Source organism: Dromiciops gliroides, chromosome 1 (genome assembly GCF_019393635.1).
Source record: "Dromiciops gliroides isolate mDroGli1 chromosome 1, mDroGli1.pri, whole genome shotgun sequence".
NCBI lineage: Eukaryota > Metazoa > Chordata > Mammalia > Microbiotheria > Microbiotheriidae > Dromiciops > Dromiciops gliroides.
In genome coordinates, this window is record NC_057861.1 from 418,787,159 (window position 1) to 418,804,832 (window position 17,674).

The following is a 17,674-nucleotide window of genomic DNA, read 5'->3' on the forward strand; positions in this document are numbered from 1 at the left end:
CCCCTAGGTGGAGAATAGTATAATGAGTAGAACAGGCCCTCCCCTGTACCTCCCCAAGGTGGAGATTATTATAATGAGACTGATAATCAATTTATCTATACTATAAATAAAACTGTCTTTTCTTTCACTATTCGAGAGATACCTTTCAATATTCTGGTTCTCTCCCTGTGGTCACCCACAGTATTGCAATAAAACATAGGAAACTGAGTCACTGATTCTTGTAATTCTTTTGGGATGACTCACTATCAATCGGACCCCAAATTTCCTGAGTTTTTTTTAACCATTCCATTACAAAAGATTTCAAAGTAGCAGCATTTTTCAAACCAGCTTTGACAATGCTCATCTAAGGCTATGAATGCCTAGCAAAAAAGTTACATCCCAATTCCAAATTCAAAACTCCTAAGTAGACACACACCTCTACAGAAGTCAAAGACTTCCCTTCTCCCACCTTCAGAGCCTAGCCATCACTCTGAAAGGCTATGGGGGGTACAACCAAAAATTCCCCACAGATGGTACAACAAAATTACAACATTTGACAGACATAAATGCACAAGACAACAAGCAGGCTAGCAGCTGCACACAGACAAGCAAACAAACAGCCATAAGATATTACTTCTATCAGGAGGTATGTTACCTTAAATCTTTCTCTTGCAAATAAGTCCTTTTCACCCATGTCCAATTTTTTCCTTTTTTCTCTTTTTTCCAAATTTGTAAGGATACACCTGAGGGGTCATACAGAATGTTTTCTCTCCCTGTCCCTTTAAGGTGGGTTGGACTAAGACCACACTTGTGAAAAATCCTACCTCAGACTTTGGGGGCCCACCCAATGTGACTGAGGTTTCTGAGGCAACAGAGGGGAAAAACACAATGCATACTCCGTCTTGGAGAACCCAAGAGCCAAATAAGGGGGTTGCTGTGGTCAGACAGTATTGCAATAAAACACCTCCCATTTTCTTTTCCAGGTCAGTGCTATCGGAATTCTCCTTTCTCTTAAAGTCATTTGTTTCTTTTTGGCTACATCCAATTTTCTCCGTAATCCCTTTTCCAATTACTCCCTTTTCCCAATTTGTCAAAATTTCTAGCTCAGTCGGTAGAGCATGAGACTCTTAATCTCAGGAAATTTGGGGTCCAATTGATCGTGAGTCATTCCAAAAGAATGACAAGACTCAGTGACTCCTTTTCCTAAGTTTTATTGCAATTCTGTGGGTGACCACAGGGAGAGAACCAGAATATTGGAAAGGGCTTATCCTAATTTGGAGTTCCTGGGGGTCCTAAACCAACCCCTGTGGTGGGTACCTTTTTCAGTGGAGGTGTGTTTTGGGGGTTTACACATCATAAGGTGAATCTGAGGACAAATTTGGCCTTTTCCGCGCATGTTGCTTTCTGATTCCCATGGCTAGTTTCAAAATATAATCATTTTTCATTAGAATTTCTATAGGTTATTTTTTTCCTTTATTGTTATTTTGACCTGACCCGTTCTGGTCCGTTATGGATGTTGATCACTGTGGGTATGAGAACCTAGCATAAGTTATCCATTAACTGAGGTCTGACTCCCTTTTAGAGCTAATATCTGAATTAAAGCTTGGGTCTTAGGTTTTTCTATTAATCCCTTTTTGCCTCCTACATCAGGATCACAACCCACCATAACTCATCTTTTTCTCTTGAACAGCTCTAGCTGGTGAAGGTACCAATTGGAACCATCCTCCCCTTTTTATACTCCAGGTCACTTGGAGCCCACCCTGACCTTTCTGCCAATGCTCCCTTCCCTTTTTCTTCTCCTAATCAGACATTGACCTTGTCCTCAACCCCACCCCTTCCAGAGGGAATCCAGAATTCTTCCTCCATTCTGACTCACAGGCTCACTCATTCCTTACTTCCCAGTGGTATTTGGCTAGTCTGGTTCCCCCAATCTCCCACCCCCATGGCACAGAAACACTCCTGCCCTCTAAAGAATCCTGGGCTTTGCCATTTGTTCTGCTGCTGCTGTGCCCTTATGAGCTCCTTGTTTTTCCATTTGTCCTGAAGCTGAACTGTCCCCTTTGTGTTGTCTCCTCTAATTAGAATGTCATTTCCTTGAGAGCAGAAATTATCATATTTGTCTATCTAGACATCCAGCATTTAGCACAGTGCTTGGCATATAGTGCTCAATAAGTGCTTTTTTTTTTTTTTTTTTTTTTTTTTTTTTTTTTTTTTGCGGGGCAATGGGGGTTAAGTGACTTGCCCAGGGTCACACAGCTAGTAAGTGTCAAGTGTCTGAGGCCGGATTTGAACTCAGGTACTCCTGAATCCAGGGCCGGTGCTTTATCCACTGCGCCACCTAGCTGCCCCAATAAGTGCTTTTTCATATATTTCTTCATTGGACCCATAAAACAGATGGAATAGAAATATTGGAAACATGCTGTGGGATAAATCCAAATATTCAACAGAGTGTGGGGGCTGTAGCATGGCCAAATACTATGCAAGTAAAAGTAGATCGAATATTCGCCACATGTGCCCACAATTGGTGCTGAAGCAACCAGTTGAAGAGTAAAAAAGTCACTTAAGCCAACCCATTACTTGGCATGCACCATGCTGAGCAAATTTTTTCATGATTTTTTTTCTGTGACAATGACTTATTTGCATTGCAATTTACATTTGCAATTCACTATTTTTGCATTGCCTACTCAGAGTCTATAATGCACTTGCAACACATCCCCTTTCCCTTTATGTGATACTGTATTCCTGGAAGCACATGGAAAGAAGGATCATCACAAAGCTGACTGAGCATTCCCACAGGTGCCACTGAATTTTCTTTAATATGTTCCATGTCACCAGTATAAGCTGATGTAATAACAATCATAACAGCTCACATTATATTTCTATTTCATTTTGTTTTTTCCCTTTTGCAATAACCCAGTGAGGCAGAGGGATTGTGAAAGATGACAAAGAAGAAAAGCAGCACAAAGATGGGTAGAAGAAGAACCATTGATTTAGGGAGCATTAAATGAGTGCAGTGGTAAGATGGGAAATGGAGGCAGCTGTAACATTGTGGGTAGAGAGCTGGCCTTGAAACCAGGAAGACCTAGGTTCAAGTTCCACAGGGCCATAACCTAACTATATGACCCTGGGGAAGTCATTTAACCTCCCATTGCCCCCAGGCAGCTCTCTAAAACTATAAATTGCAGAGAATGTGCTAATTTCCCTTGAGAAAACCCTCTCACCATGAATTTCCTTTGTCATAAAATCACAGACGTAGTTATATTATTGGTCCTCTTTGAAAATGAAGGATGAACAATAACAGATCCAGTTAAAAAATGGGTGCAGCAGCAGAAAGCTGGGACTGCCTGTATTATAGATGGTATCAGAGTTGACTGAGTAGCTCTAAGGCATTGGAACTAGTTGACCTCATATCACTGCCTTGGATGTGTTTGTGATGAAATAATGAGATTTAGTAGGTACTCAAAGACCCACCTGGAGATTAATCTAGACTGATTGAATCAAGTGAGAGTGATTAACTGTTGATTAGCCTACTTCAAGTTAACTGGATTGTAATCACACCTTGAGAACACCTTCAGAACCAATGGATTTGGATGATGCCAACCAATCAGCTTGAAGCAGTGTGTAAGGACCGCCTCTGTTTCAGAACTATAAAAGAGGAAGAACCCAACCAGGCTGGAACTCTATGGGAGATAGGCTTTTTCTTAACTTTCTGAACACCTGTATGCTTTAATAAATGTTTAATGCCCAAAGACAGGTGCTGAAGCTTCTAATTTAAAGCAACCACAATTTAGATTTTAAACATCACAGTTTGGTGACCATGAAGGGATTGCTGAACCCCTCAACCTTCTGATCTTCACATTGGGTAAGAAATGTTATGTTTGTAAGTATGTTAATGCTTCATTTTTGTGGACTTTCTGTTTTGATTTATCTTTACCTGCTTTTGCCTTTAACTAATAACTTTATAAAGCATTGGTATTATGAAAGAGAAAATAAAGGGGTTGAAGAAAAACAAGAGAAACTTTATCATCATCATATTTCAAGAGTCTGCTTCTATTGCCATAAACTGGGACATATTTTGCTGAAATGCAGAAGTAGACAGCAAGATATTAATATGAGATGTGGAGATTTTAGATATTGAAATAAAAAATGCTCTAAATTCACTCAGAGAAATAATGTCAGTTCAAATGTTACATAAAGGTTTCCTTTTTATGCTATTGTATCTACATTTTGAAATTAATAGTATGAGTTTGTTTTCATAGAGATTTTCATTCTTTTAAGATTGTGTTTTGTTTTTCCAACTGATTATTTCATCAAATTATATAAAGTATTTCCTTGGTAAGTTGATTACTATGACAAGTGTAAATTAATTCTAGAAATACTATTTTTGCAAAAAATATTATTTGGAATCATTGTACATTGTAATTTATATTCTGATTCAAAGCAAATTCACAGTTTTTGTGATCATTTCACATTTTTTGCTATCATTATTATCCTCAAATTTTTAAATCCATATGAGACTTGGATTATGGGAATTTACCATTTAAGACATTAATTGCCTTTACCCATGAGAGGAATACATACAAGAGCACGCATTGAACTCTCACAGAAGGGGAAACACTTATGAAGTCCAGGTACTACACATGTGGCTGGAAGTTTTCATCCCACCCATCTCATTCTACACCTGGCTTCTATTCCCCTACAATGTGCCTGATGCCATGGATGTCTCAATCCCATGCATCTGATTAAGTCTGACTCAGTTTCCTCCAATATGTTCGGTGGCATGGACGTATATCCCATCCACCTATTTTAAGCCTGGCATACTGCATGTGCTGTATATATTGCTCAGTGGTAATCCCCATAATTATCTCAGATGTGAAATGATCACAAAAACTGTGAATTTGCTTTGAGTCACCTTGAGAACACCTTCAGAACCAATGGATTTGGATGATGCCAACCAATCAGCTTGAAGCAGTGTGTAAGGACCGCCTCTGTTCCAGAACTATAAAAAGCTTCCCCAGTCAGCTTGCTGGACAGTTCCTGATTAAAGCAGGCTCCTGGAGGAGGGCTCGAGGAAGAAAGAGGAAGAACCCAACCAGGCTGGAACTCTATGGGAGATAGGCTTTTTCTTAACTTTCTGAACACCTGTATGCTTTAATAAATGTTTAATGCCCAAAGACAGGTGCTGAAGCTTCTAATTTAAAGCAACCACAATTTAGATTTTAAACATCACATGTTTCAAAGCTGAAAGTGAAGACCATCCACTTTTGAAGTAGGGTACCATCTACTATGAAGTGAAGCCTTAGACAAGCATTTGAGATTTCTATCTCTGTCTCTGTCTCTCTCTATCATCTCTCTCTCTCTCTCTCTCTCTATCCCTATTTCCATCCCGATCCCTTTCTCTATCTCTATAAAACACATATAATAATAAATTATTGATATATATCGTGTCACATAGTCTGTTATATAATCTATCGCATATATTTATATATTATAAAATATATTACTATATTATCTAAATAATATAATAAACAACAACAATAAACTATATATATTAAAGCTTAGTTATTAATGACAGCCAAGAAGATATTTTTATAATGCAAGTTGCCTTCCTGCTGAACTAACAGCACTTCCCATCTGTACTATCTCATGTCATGTTCACAACAACTTTGTTGAGGTGAGAATAAATCATTTCTCCAGACAAGGAAATTGAGGCTGAAAAAGGTGAAGAGACTTGACTAAGGTCAACTCTCTAGGAAGAGGTAGAGCAAGGCCCCAAGTTCTGGATTCGTTTTCTTTCTTCTATGCCACAAACTAAATGGGACTTTTTTTGGTTCCTTTTGCAGCTTTTCTCCTGGTACTTATGAGAAGCCAGATCCCAACTGTATCCATGATTGTGTGTAAATTTAATTTAATTAAGCAGATATTTATTAGGAACCCACTATGGGCAAAGCATTGTTAAGAACACAAAAGCCACTGAGATCTGCAGCTGATGCAAAGCAATATGGTGAGAGGGCAGCTAAAGAATCTGACTCAATTGGTTATTTTTTTTCCTGAAATTGTTTTTGTGTAGTTTTCCATTTCAGCTTTCATTCATTTCAGCTAGGGCTGGGGATTGAGGTTCTATAATTTGGACTTTCATAATCATGGAAATCTATTGCATTTTTCATTTCTATTGCTCATTCTATACTTAGGAGTTGATAGGTAGAGAGGAATGGACATTTCTTGCTTGGGGAAATGAAGGGTTTTAAAAATATTTCATAGAGATGTGCAGGGTATTTGGATATATCGTGAAAGAAACAGGTAAGAAATGGCCCCCTCGGGGCAGCTAGATGGCGCAGTGGTTAAAGTACCGGCCCTGGATTCAGGAGTACCTGAGTTCAAATCCGGCCTCAGACACTTGACACTTACTAGCTGTGTGACCCTGGGCAAGTCACTTGACCCCAATTGCCTCACTAAAAAAAAAAAAAAAAAAAAGAAATGGCCCCCTCCTCTTATGGCCTAGTTTATAATTATTATATAGAAACCCTGGACTTCATTCATACCTGGGCAACCTAAATAAACAGCAAGGATGAGACGGAGCTTGTTTGGCATTATCAAGGTGGTTCTGCAGCTGGCTTACTAAGAAAAATGGACTAGATACAGCCCATGACACAATGGATAGAGCACTAGACCTGGACTCAGGAAGACCTGAGTTCAAATCCAGCCTCAGACACTCACTAGCTTTGTGGTTCTGAGTACAAAGACCTCTGCCTCAGTTTCCTCATCTCAAGCAGGGGGATAACAATAGCACCCACCTCCCAGGATTATTGTGAGGATAAAGCAAAATAATATTTGTAAAGTGCTTTGCAGACCTCTAAAGCACTATTTAAATATTAGTAGTAGTTATTGTTAATATTGCTATTGTTAAAGACCTAGGCTCTAGTTCTGGCTCCAGCTTCAACTAGTCTTGTGACTGGGCAAATCACATCACCTCTCATATGCTTGATTTCCTCATCTAAGAAATGATAGAATTAAGCTAGATGATTTCAAACATCCCTTTCCACTCTAATAGAATATGCGTCTATATGTCCTCCAAGAGGAAAATCTTTGTTAAGCTCAACAGAGTGTTTCTCCAGTTGGTGGTTATAGGGAAACTTCAGAGGGGTGTGGAGCCGTAATGATTTGCAGGATAGTTTGGTAGCTGGGGTAGCAAACTCTGTTAAATGAATTTGAGCTCCCATCTTTCACTTTCTGTACTTCTCTTTTACACATTCCTTTTTTCATTCTTTCTTACTATCTAGGCTCTAAAATTAAGCTAAGGAGGAAATAGGAGCTAGAGTCACCAAGGAGAAACCATGAAGATGAATTAAGGATCTGCATGTTTATGACCACACAATCCATGTGTGTATGCATTCATGCACTTATGTATATATGAGTAAATGTGTGTGTATAGTAACATTCATTCTAAGGGAATTTCTGGCATTCATGAGGTGGCAAATTTGTATAATTCTAGCATCAATGTAAGAAGTTTTTTTTTTCAGGAGTATGACATACAGAGGTACTAATAGAGAATTTTTTTGGGGGGGGCAATGAGGGTTAAGTGACTTGCCCAGGGTCACACAGCTAGTAAGTGTCAAGTGTCTGAGGCTGGATTTGAACTCAGGTCCTCCTGAATCCAGGGCTGGTGCTTTATCCACTGTGCCACCTAGCTGCCTCATAATAGAGACTTCTTAACCTCTGCACTGCCACCCTCCCAACAAAAACAAAACAAAACAAAACAAAACAAACCCACAATAGTTTCTCACCATAGCCTGAGCTCCAAATTGGTTCTGTTGAGTGACGTGTCATTGAAAGAACAGGTCAGAGTATGCTGCTGGCCATGGACTTGCAATTGGCTGTAGCAAGTGAACTCATAGTCATCTTTTTCTTCATCTCCAAATTCATCTGGAGAGCAACACACAGATTATTAGTCAAGCAAGAGATTTAATTAATTTGAAATGTGGGATATCCAGCAGGGAGTAGACTTTAAAAAAAAAAAAAGATACTTCTCAGGGAGAACAAAAGGGTATAAAGTTAGGTTTTATTTATAAAACAATAAAAAGAATCGAAATGGGATGGGGTCAGTGGAAAGAGGAATGAGGTTAAAAAAAAAACTATTGCCCAGGAATAATTGCATGATTTAAAAGACTATTATGTTACATGCAATTACTTATAATAGGTAGCAAAATCTTAGAGGGAAGGGATAGTTTTTATTTACCATTGTACCTTCAACTTTTTTTTAGCATAGCATCTCACAGACAGGATCATACAAGGGAGTCTAAGAGGTTATCTTGTCTACCCTCCTATATTTCACAGATAAGAAACTGAGTCTCAGAGATGTGATGTGATTCCCCTAAGGTAACATAGGTATCAAGTGGCAGAGACAGAATTAAAATCCAGATTGTCTGAGTTTGTTGAATAGGTAAAAGAAAAAAAAAGACATTGTACAATAATTGAATGAGTTTCTTCATTCAGACTTATTTAGCTTTGCCACTTGAATGAATTAAAAACTATTTCTTAAGCACTTTCTATGTGCCAAATACTAAGCTAAGTATTATGGATATGAACGGAAAAATCAAAAGACTATCTCTGTTCTCAAGGGGCTCATGGTATAATTGAGGAAGATGATAAATAAAGTTCAAATTTTCCTCTTTGAGATTAATTTTCCTCATCTATAACATGTAGGTGGTAGGTAAAGTGAATTCTAGGGTCCCTGCGAATACTAAAATTTTCCGTGTTCCTTTAATTGATCTATTTGCTTGGTTAATTTTAAGTCAGAGATAATGCATAACATTGTTTTGGTTCTTAACCTAGCATCTGAATTTAATATTGCCATTAATTTTCTTTTTCTTTATTTGAGGAAAAGATCCAGTAAGCCAATAATATAGCAATGGAATGGGTATTTATTAAGAGCCTACTATATATGCCAGGTACTGTGCTAAGCATTTCAAAAATATTATCTCATTTTATTCCCACAGTAACCCTGTGAGGTCTGTGCTATCATTGTCCCAATTTACAGTTGAAGAAACTGAGGCAAATAGGTTAAGTGACTTGTTCGGGGTCACACAACTAATAAGTTTCTAGATTGGATTTGAACTCAGCTCTGCCTGACTCCAGGCCCAGCACTCTAGTCACTGTGCCACCTAACTGCCTTTAATAATAACAATTGACATGTATGTAATAATAATAATAAGAAGAAGAAGAACTAACACTCTGGTAGTTCTTACTATTTGCCAGATATTGTGCTAAGCACTTTATAATTATTATCTTACTGTATCTCTACAACAACACTGTGAGGTAGGTGCAATTACTATTCCATTTTATAAATGAGGAAACTGAGGGAGACATAGGTTAAGTGACTTTCCAAGGGTCACACATCTGTTAAGTGTTTGAGGCTGGATTTGAACTCAGGCTCAATGTGTGCTATCCATTGTACCACCTGTTCCTATAATTATAACAATTAACTTTTATGTAGAGCTTTAAAAGTTTGTAAAGTGGGGCAGCTAGGTGGCGCAGTGGATAAGAGCACCGGCCCTGGAATCAGGAGTACCTGAGTTCAAATCCGGCCTCAGACACTTAACACTTGCTAGCTGTGTGACCTTGGGCAAGTCACTTAACCCCAATTGCCTCACTAAAAAACAAAAAAACAAAAAAAAAGTTTGTAAAGTGCTTTCATACGTTATCTCGTTTTATTCTCATAACAATCCTATGAGATAAGTGCTACAGATCCCTATTTCACCGATGGGGAAACTGAGGCTGAAAGGGGTATACAGTTAGTAAGTTTCAGAGGTAGTACTTGAACCCATGTCTTCCTGACTATCACTATTTATGATTTGGACTCTTATCTCAATGAGTCACTTTTCTTACTCACTTTTATGGGATCTGAGCTGAAATGAAGATATGCAACCCCACTGACAGATTGTGATGTGATAAATTTTTTCAGGGGGAAACTGGGATGGTGAAAAGATCCTAGATTTAGAATGGAAAGGCCTTGAGTCTGTCATATGAGAATTAAGTTTAAGAAACAGAAGATTCAGGGGCAGCTAGGTGGCGCAGTAGATAGAGCACCAGCCCTGGAGTCAGGAGTACCTCAGTTCAAATCCTGCCTCAGACACTTGACACTTACTAGCTGTGTGACCCTGGGCAAGTCACTTAACCCCAATTGCCTCACTAAATAAAAAACAAAAACAAAAACAAAAAACAGGAGATTCTTAGCACAGAGATGAAAAGACTTTAAGTATCTGAAAGGTGGTTATATTAAAGAGGGATGAGACTTATTTTGTTTGTCCCCAACAGGTAGAAACAAATATAATAGATGAAAGCTACAAAGAGACAAATTTAAATTTGATGTCAGGAAAAATTTCCTAATGATTAGTTCCAGAAATGGAACTGTCTCCCTCAAGAGGCTATGGATTCTCCCTCCTTGGAAGTCTTCAAGTATTGGTCGGATTGACCATTTGTTGGGTATGTTAGAAAATTTAGTGGGTGTTCCTATTTGGGTATAGGTTGGACTAGATGATTTCTCAGTTCCCTTTCAATTTTAAAATTCTGTGTTAGTCTCACGAAGGCATAACTTCTTTGTGAAACATTCTCTGTGAAGGTAAGAAAGATTACAGTGCATCAAATTCATAGACTATTCAGTCCAAGGCTATTATTTTCAACAGAGGGCCAAGGGACAAGCTTTCTTCCTCTCCCTGACATCAGCCTTGAAAAGTAGACATATTCAAACCTCTATTAGTCACTGTTTCTGGTTCATAAGCTTATCACAGCTATTTGATTCCACTTCTATTAGCCGTTAGTACTACCTCTTAGGACAAGGAGTTTTTTACATTTCTAAACCATCATATGAAGAAGCTTTCTCTCTTGTTTGTTTTCCTTTACCTTGTTCAAGTTTCAAAGGGTACAAGTTTAGGTTGACTTGAAACACACTTCATGAATTTATAGAATCAATCATCTCCCTCCTTATATTTTGCATTCCTAAACAGAAAAGATTTCCTCCCCCTCCTACAACCCTCCTCCTCTTCCTTCTCCTTCTGCCTTTCATTATTTATTTATTTATTTATTTATTTTTGGTGAGGCAATTGGGGTTAATTGACTTGCCCAAGGTCACACAGCTAGTAAGTGTCAAGTGTCTGAGGCCGGATCTGAACTCAGGTCCTCCTGACTCCAGGGCCAGTGCTCTATCCACGGCACCACCTAGCTGCTCTGCCTTTCTTTATTTTTGACCCTAGAATTTCCTTTCCCATCATTCTATCAGCTCCTCTTTTAACCTTCAATAATTCTATCACACATAGTCAATATAATACATCTTGTTAATCCACAAAGGAAGAGAAGCTATGGAACAAATTTTGGGGGGTTGGGGTTCACAGGGTGGTCCAGACCTGTGATTTCATGGGCATGAAGGAACTTCTAGTATGGATATTCCTCTCTCCCTTCATTGATGCACATCTGCTACTCGTTTGCACTTTATGGTCTCGGACAGTTGCCTAGAGCACTGAGAAGTGACTTGCCCATGGTTCCATAGCTCTATAAGAGGCAGAACTTGAACCTAGGTCTTCCAAGACCTGCCCTATGTCATGATCCCTCTCTATGGGTTAGACTAGGTCTCTCTAAATGCATCAAACTCAGAGCAATATAACTTTCCTCTATCATGTGATCAGCACTAGTGTTATAAAGATGTTCCGTGGAACTTAGTTTACCTAAGTGTATTAGCTATATGGTACACAGGGTCTATCATCCTTTCATTAAAGTGCTCATTTTTAGAAGCAATCTCGACTTATCATCTTATATCTTGGTTCTGACACATACCAGTTGTGTAACCGTGGGCATGTTTCTCTACCTCACTGAGCCTTAAGTTTACTCATCTATAAAGTGGAGATAATACTTGTTACTACCAACCCATCATAGTGATTGTAACGAAGAAACTTTGTAAACTTATAACAGTTGTATAATTGTGAATGGATAAAAAGGATGCCACAGTATAAGGAAGCTATTTGAGAACCATCATCCCATCAATTATGGGAGTTTTCATTGTTTTCTCTGCAAACAGCATCTGGCAAGTTACTGGAATTCTCAGTGTCCAAGGAGGCTGAAAAGTCTTTGATGTCTCAGAGGGTAATTTAAATAAAATCTCCAAAGTTCAGACTTTATTGATGTTAATATCCTTGGCTCCCTTATAGGCTCAGTTGAAGCATCACCTCTTTTAAAAAATGCCTTTCCTGGGGCTGCTAGGTGGCGCAGTGGATAGAGCACCGGCCCTGGAGTCAGGAGTACCTGAGTTCAAATCCGGCCTCAGACACTTAACACTTACTAGCTGTGTGACCCTGGGCAAGTCACTTAACCCCAATTGCCTCACTAAAAAAAAAAAAAAAAAGCCTTTCCTGAATCTGTTTGTTGTTGGTGCCTCCTAAACAATTGATGTTATTGTTCAGTTATTTCAGTTGTGTCCAACTCTCTGAGACTCCATAGCATGTCAACACTGTCCATGGGGTTTTCTTGGCAAAGATACTAGAGCAGTTTGCCATTCCCTGCTCTGGTAGATTAAGGTAACCAGAAGTCAAGTGACTTGCCAAGGGTCACACAGCTAGTAAGTGTCCAAGACTGGATTTGAACTCAGGTCTTCCTGACTATAGGCTCAGTGGTTAGCTTCTTCCTAACCAATTACTCTGTGTTTTTTTTTGCAAACATTCTATATTTAGTTATCTGTGGTCATGTATGTTGTCTTTTCATAATAGAATATAAGCTTTGTGTCTCCAGCACTTAACTTAATGTCTAAGGCATAATAGGGGCTAAATAAATGCAACTGAAGAATTGATTAATTTATTGACTTGTATCTAATCACTCCCAAATTAAAATGTTTCAGAGCTGAGGTAACGGCCCTCCAAAAGCATATGTAGTATTTTTTCCCCTTTTCATCAGAAGTTAGAACCAAATTTTCCCCTTGAGTCACAACTCAGGGTTTTAAGAGCAATCATGTAAGAAAGATCATTTAAGATCACAACGTGTGTTAACATGCTTTCCTATAGGTTCAGCATTCATTTTCTGTTCAAAGCACAAGACTGCATTTATAATGAACTAATAAGCATCTCTGTGAAATGATTCATACTGTAGTCAGACTGTGAAAAAAATGTTAACTCTGTGACTTTTGTCCTGTGACAAGAAAATGTCAGTGATTTCCCTGTTTAGTAGTTATAAAATGTAAAATATGGAAACTGAGTCATTAGAGCTCATCTGAATCCATCTCTTGGGAAAGGCTTCAAATCATCAAGGTAAAATAACTTAATTTACAGGAATGAATTGGCATGAAGGGCTCCCCAGAGTGCTGCTGCTTCCTTCCTTCTTGTCAACTGTCTGTTGGAAGTCTTAAGGACTGGTGCAGTGACTCTGTATCTCTGTTTCTCAGCACAAGGATAATCACAGCAATGATTTAACCCCTCATTCAGATTCACTAATGGTGGCTTGTTAAAGAAAATTAACTCACTCAGAATCTCTGGTAAGCTGATTTCAAGGAAATTGTGTGTCTTTCTTGTCTAGTATTTTCTAGAGAATTTAAAGCCAAGCTCTGGGGTACAGTGGAAAGAGCAATGGCCTGGGAGACAGGAGAGCTGTGTTCTGGCCCTCTGCTACCCATTCTCCAGCAGGGCAAATTTTGTGGAACCTCTTTTATGGGCGGACATCTGAGGTCATCCAGTTCAACTCTCTGGACTTTTTTATTAACTGTAGAATTAAAGGGCTGAATTGTATCATCTCTAATGTTCCTTAATGTGCCAATATTCTGTGATCTCTTCTGTTAAAAACTTCAAGCTTTATTGGGGACTTTTCAAGCACTGTGCTTTTGTCACCAAGTCCATACTTTGGGAGTTCCCTAAAGCTCTATTGAATAAATTCACAAAGTGCAATGGCATGGAGTTTTCTACTTTGGAGGAATTCTTCAAATCTATTGCTTGTGGAGGTTACATGTCTCTTTTATTTTATTTTTAAAACATTTATTTATTTTGATTTTATTTTTGATTTATAATTATATTTTACACATCTATCAAACATAGATCTAATATACACATACACACATATGACATATATAATTGTCTATATTATTACATTTATATATACCTAGATATATTCTAATACATATAACTTAGTATTTTAAATCCTTAAATAACTGTTTTATAAGTAACATATATATATATCAATTTATATAAATAATTAATATGACAAATTTGTTTAAATATAATTATTATATAAATAAGACCTAAATAACTCATAAATGCATGAAATATATATTTATGTATATGTATCTTTTTTTTTTTTTTGCAGGGCTATGGGGGTTAAGTGACTTGCCCAGGGTCACATGGCTAGTAAGTGTCAAGTGTCTGAGGCCAGATTTAAACTCAGGTACTCCTGAATCCAGGGCTGGTGCTTTATCCACTGCACTACCTAGCTGCCCTCCATGTATCTTTTCACTAGGAGAAATGGTATCCACTCAGATTGGAGGAGCCTTTCAGAAAGGCTAGTTCATTTCTTCTTGGATATTTAGGAGTTAAACTGTAAAGCAGGGGTTAATATGAGGGCCTATTCTCCAATGCCCAGAATGATCTAGTTTTCAAAGGATCATCTAAATTCTCAGTCCTGATGAGAAGCACATGCCTAAGTCCCTAAGACTCTCCTGGCTCTGAACAACCTGAAAGAAGACGTCAGAGTCCCATAATCCTAAAGAAAAGTTTGAAATGACTCACCGTCCTGTCCGAAGCCACTTTCTCCAGAAGAAGAGTGAAGTAAAAAGAATATGATACCAATAGTTGTACTGAGAAGTGTCATTTTGAGAAAGAGGGAGAGGGAGAGAATGAGTGAGAGAGACAGAATGAGTGAGAGGGAGAGAGGGAGAGAAAGAGAGGGGGGGGGAGAGAGAGAGAGAGAGAGAGAGAATGAACCAGAGCCAGTGAGAATCTGTGCCTGTGCAAGTGAGAGAAAAAGCTGGGGATGCAGCTTTATAAACCAACACTAAGTAACTCTGTATTGCTTAACCACAGCTAGGAGGAAATATAAACATATGAGAAACGAAGATGTGTCAGCAACAGGAAGCCTGAGAACTTGTTGAATTGTAGTAAGTTGAAATGACTGCTGACTTCCATTGGAAATGGGGGCTCATGAGCCTTTTCTTTTACTGCAGCTCTTAGGGGTTCTTCTAGTCTTTCCCTACCTCGAAACTTGTTGCACACCAAGGCAGTGGTCCCATTCAAGTACCTAGGTGGCTCATCTTCTTGCTGATGAGAAATAGCCAAACAGGTGGGCTCCACTCAGGATACAAAATCCCTATTGTTAAAACTGAAAAAAAAAAAAAATGAGGACAAGACTCTCAATGCCCTTCCAGCTCTGTAAAGGGTATGATTCCTTACCTGAACAGGGAGATCATGTACCCTCCAAAAGAAATGATCACAGATTTCTTTTAAATACACTACCTCCTTAGTGCCCTTTAAGAGTCAGCTCATTGTACATCCATTCAAATGTAAGCTCCTCAAGGGCAAGGACTGACTTTTGCTTTTTCGTGTATCCCCTGCACTTAGCATAGTGCCTGGTACACATCAGGTGCTTAGGAAATATTCGTTGCATTCGATTTACAAAAACCTGATTTAAAACCATAACTTTCTAGAAACCTTTTCCATGAGAAGAATTGGCTGTTCCCTTATTTGGGACAGGTGTTTTACATATTACTTCTCTAAGGTCAATCCCTTAAATAAACAAACAAATATGTGTGTGGTATATCTATGAAGCAAGGTTTATATATGCATAAATACATACATACATACATATGTATGAAATGAGGTTTACTGGATAGATACCTGGTCTTGGAATCAGAAGACTGGGGGTTCAAGTTCCACCTCTGAAACATACTGATTACATGATTCTGGCCAAGTCACAATGCTCTGGGCAATGCTCAAGGATTAGAAAGTTGGAGAGAAGGTGATATCTGCATTGATAGAAGGAGGCTCTTTGGATAGGGAAATCTCTATACCAAGAAAATAATGAATCCAGCCTCTCTCTCTCTCTCTCTCTCTCTCTCTGTATTAGAAATTTCTGCCTATAGATAGGATAGAAATTTATATCTATATGTAGGTATTAGCTATGTATATTCATGTAGATATCTATAGTATATATCTATATCTATAATACATAGTCTATATATACACAAATTTCTATGGGATAGATATTATCCTGTACTAGAGAAACAGTAGTATTCATATCTACATATTAGTATACACATATATTGTGTATCTTCATATATATATATTCATATACTTTATATAATTTATCTATCTACATTTTAATCTATCATCTATCAAGCTATCTATTTGTAATGATGGGATTTGAAAAAATGGGTGGGATGAATGATCAAAAAACAATATGGGAAATGAGTGTCTGGTTACCTGAGCCATGAAAACTGGCACATCTCCTTTGTGCAAGTAAGCCGGATTCAAAAGAAGACCCTCAAAAATAGTACAGAAATAGTTACATGGAGGTCTGATTGAGGTAAGGAACTTTGAAATATATTTCCAGGAGTTCAGTCACAGAAACAGTGGAAAGGGACTCCAGAAGTCATCTAGTCCAGCTCTCATTTTGCAGGTGTGAGAAGATCCAGAAATGTGAATGGAGCTGTTATTCAAACCTAGGGCTTCTGATTCTAAGTCCTAGACTTATCCCCCAATATTTGTTGGGGAAACCTAGTTTAAAAATATAATGGTCTAGATGGAGATGTATTATCTACTGGATTCATGACTTTTGGGTGGAAATAAGGCTAAATACTGTCCTAGGACAAGAGGTAATGAAACCAACACCCACTTCGAAGGGGTCAGATGAGCCATAGTTATTGGTCAATGAATTTACTTCAGGCAAATCAATCAGAAATACAAAGGTCAAGTGTGAGTTAGGAATTTCTGGGATGGAAACTATAGAAACCTCCAGGGAAAATGAAGGAAGCCACTACAAGTTTAATGCAAGTCAGCATAAGGTTCATGGAAAGTCTCCTGGTTACACAGAGAAATGCCTTCTGCTAACCCAGAGTTCTACATCCAGTTATAAGAATGGGAAGTAGGTTCTAGGAAGAGTGAGAAAGCTAACACTCTTGCCATATTTCATCTATTAAACTAATCTTGATCTAGGAGCTAGGAGTGTGGTCTATGATCCATGAGATAGGATTAGGGCCAGCTGACTGGAGTCATAGGAATGTAAGAACTAAACTGTTGACCAGGTTAGGGGGAAGAGGTCAGTCACAGAGTAGGGGCACCTAAGAGAGATCTAGACAGAGGTTTCAGTATGTGCACAGGAGATGGTTAGCTTTTCAGACTTTTCTGTTTGCCACTTTCTCCCTTTGCCATGTTATTTTTCGCCCTTGTTTGGGCAAACCTTTTGATATTTCCGGGCAGTAGTTTCCTTATCTGTAAAATGGGAGAGCTAGACTAGAGGAAGAAAACACTGGGTCTGAAGTCAGGACTGGGTTTAAATCTTAGTTTTTTCATTCTTTGGCTACTTATGTGTCCTCGTGAAAATCACTGAACTTTCTGGTCTTCAGTTTCCTCATTTGTAAAATAGTGAGGTTTATGACCTCATTTTATGACCTCCAAAGGCTTCTTCCTCTAAATCTATGCTCCTGTGATTTTGTAAGACCTGAGGTCCCCACCAGGAC

At 38.4% G+C, this 17,674-nt stretch overlaps 1 protein-coding gene across 1 annotated transcript in view; it reads right to left on the reverse strand.

Annotated features, from left to right (window-relative positions):
• Nucleotides 1-14,874, reverse strand: part of IL7R (interleukin 7 receptor) — a 39,590-nt gene extending 24,716 nt beyond the window's left edge. Inside the window, exons 1-3 of the mRNA XM_043996630.1 lie at nt 14,726-14,874; nt 9,800-9,813; nt 7,764-7,884 (exon numbers count right to left, since the gene is read on the reverse strand). Coding sequence (XP_043852565.1) covers nt 7,764-7,884; nt 9,800-9,813; nt 14,726-14,811 — 221 coding nt within the window. The 5' untranslated portion in view covers nt 14,812-14,874. The remainder of the gene's footprint in view (nt 1-7,763; nt 7,885-9,799; nt 9,814-14,725) is intronic.
• Nucleotides 14,875-17,674: the final 2,800 nt, after the last annotated feature.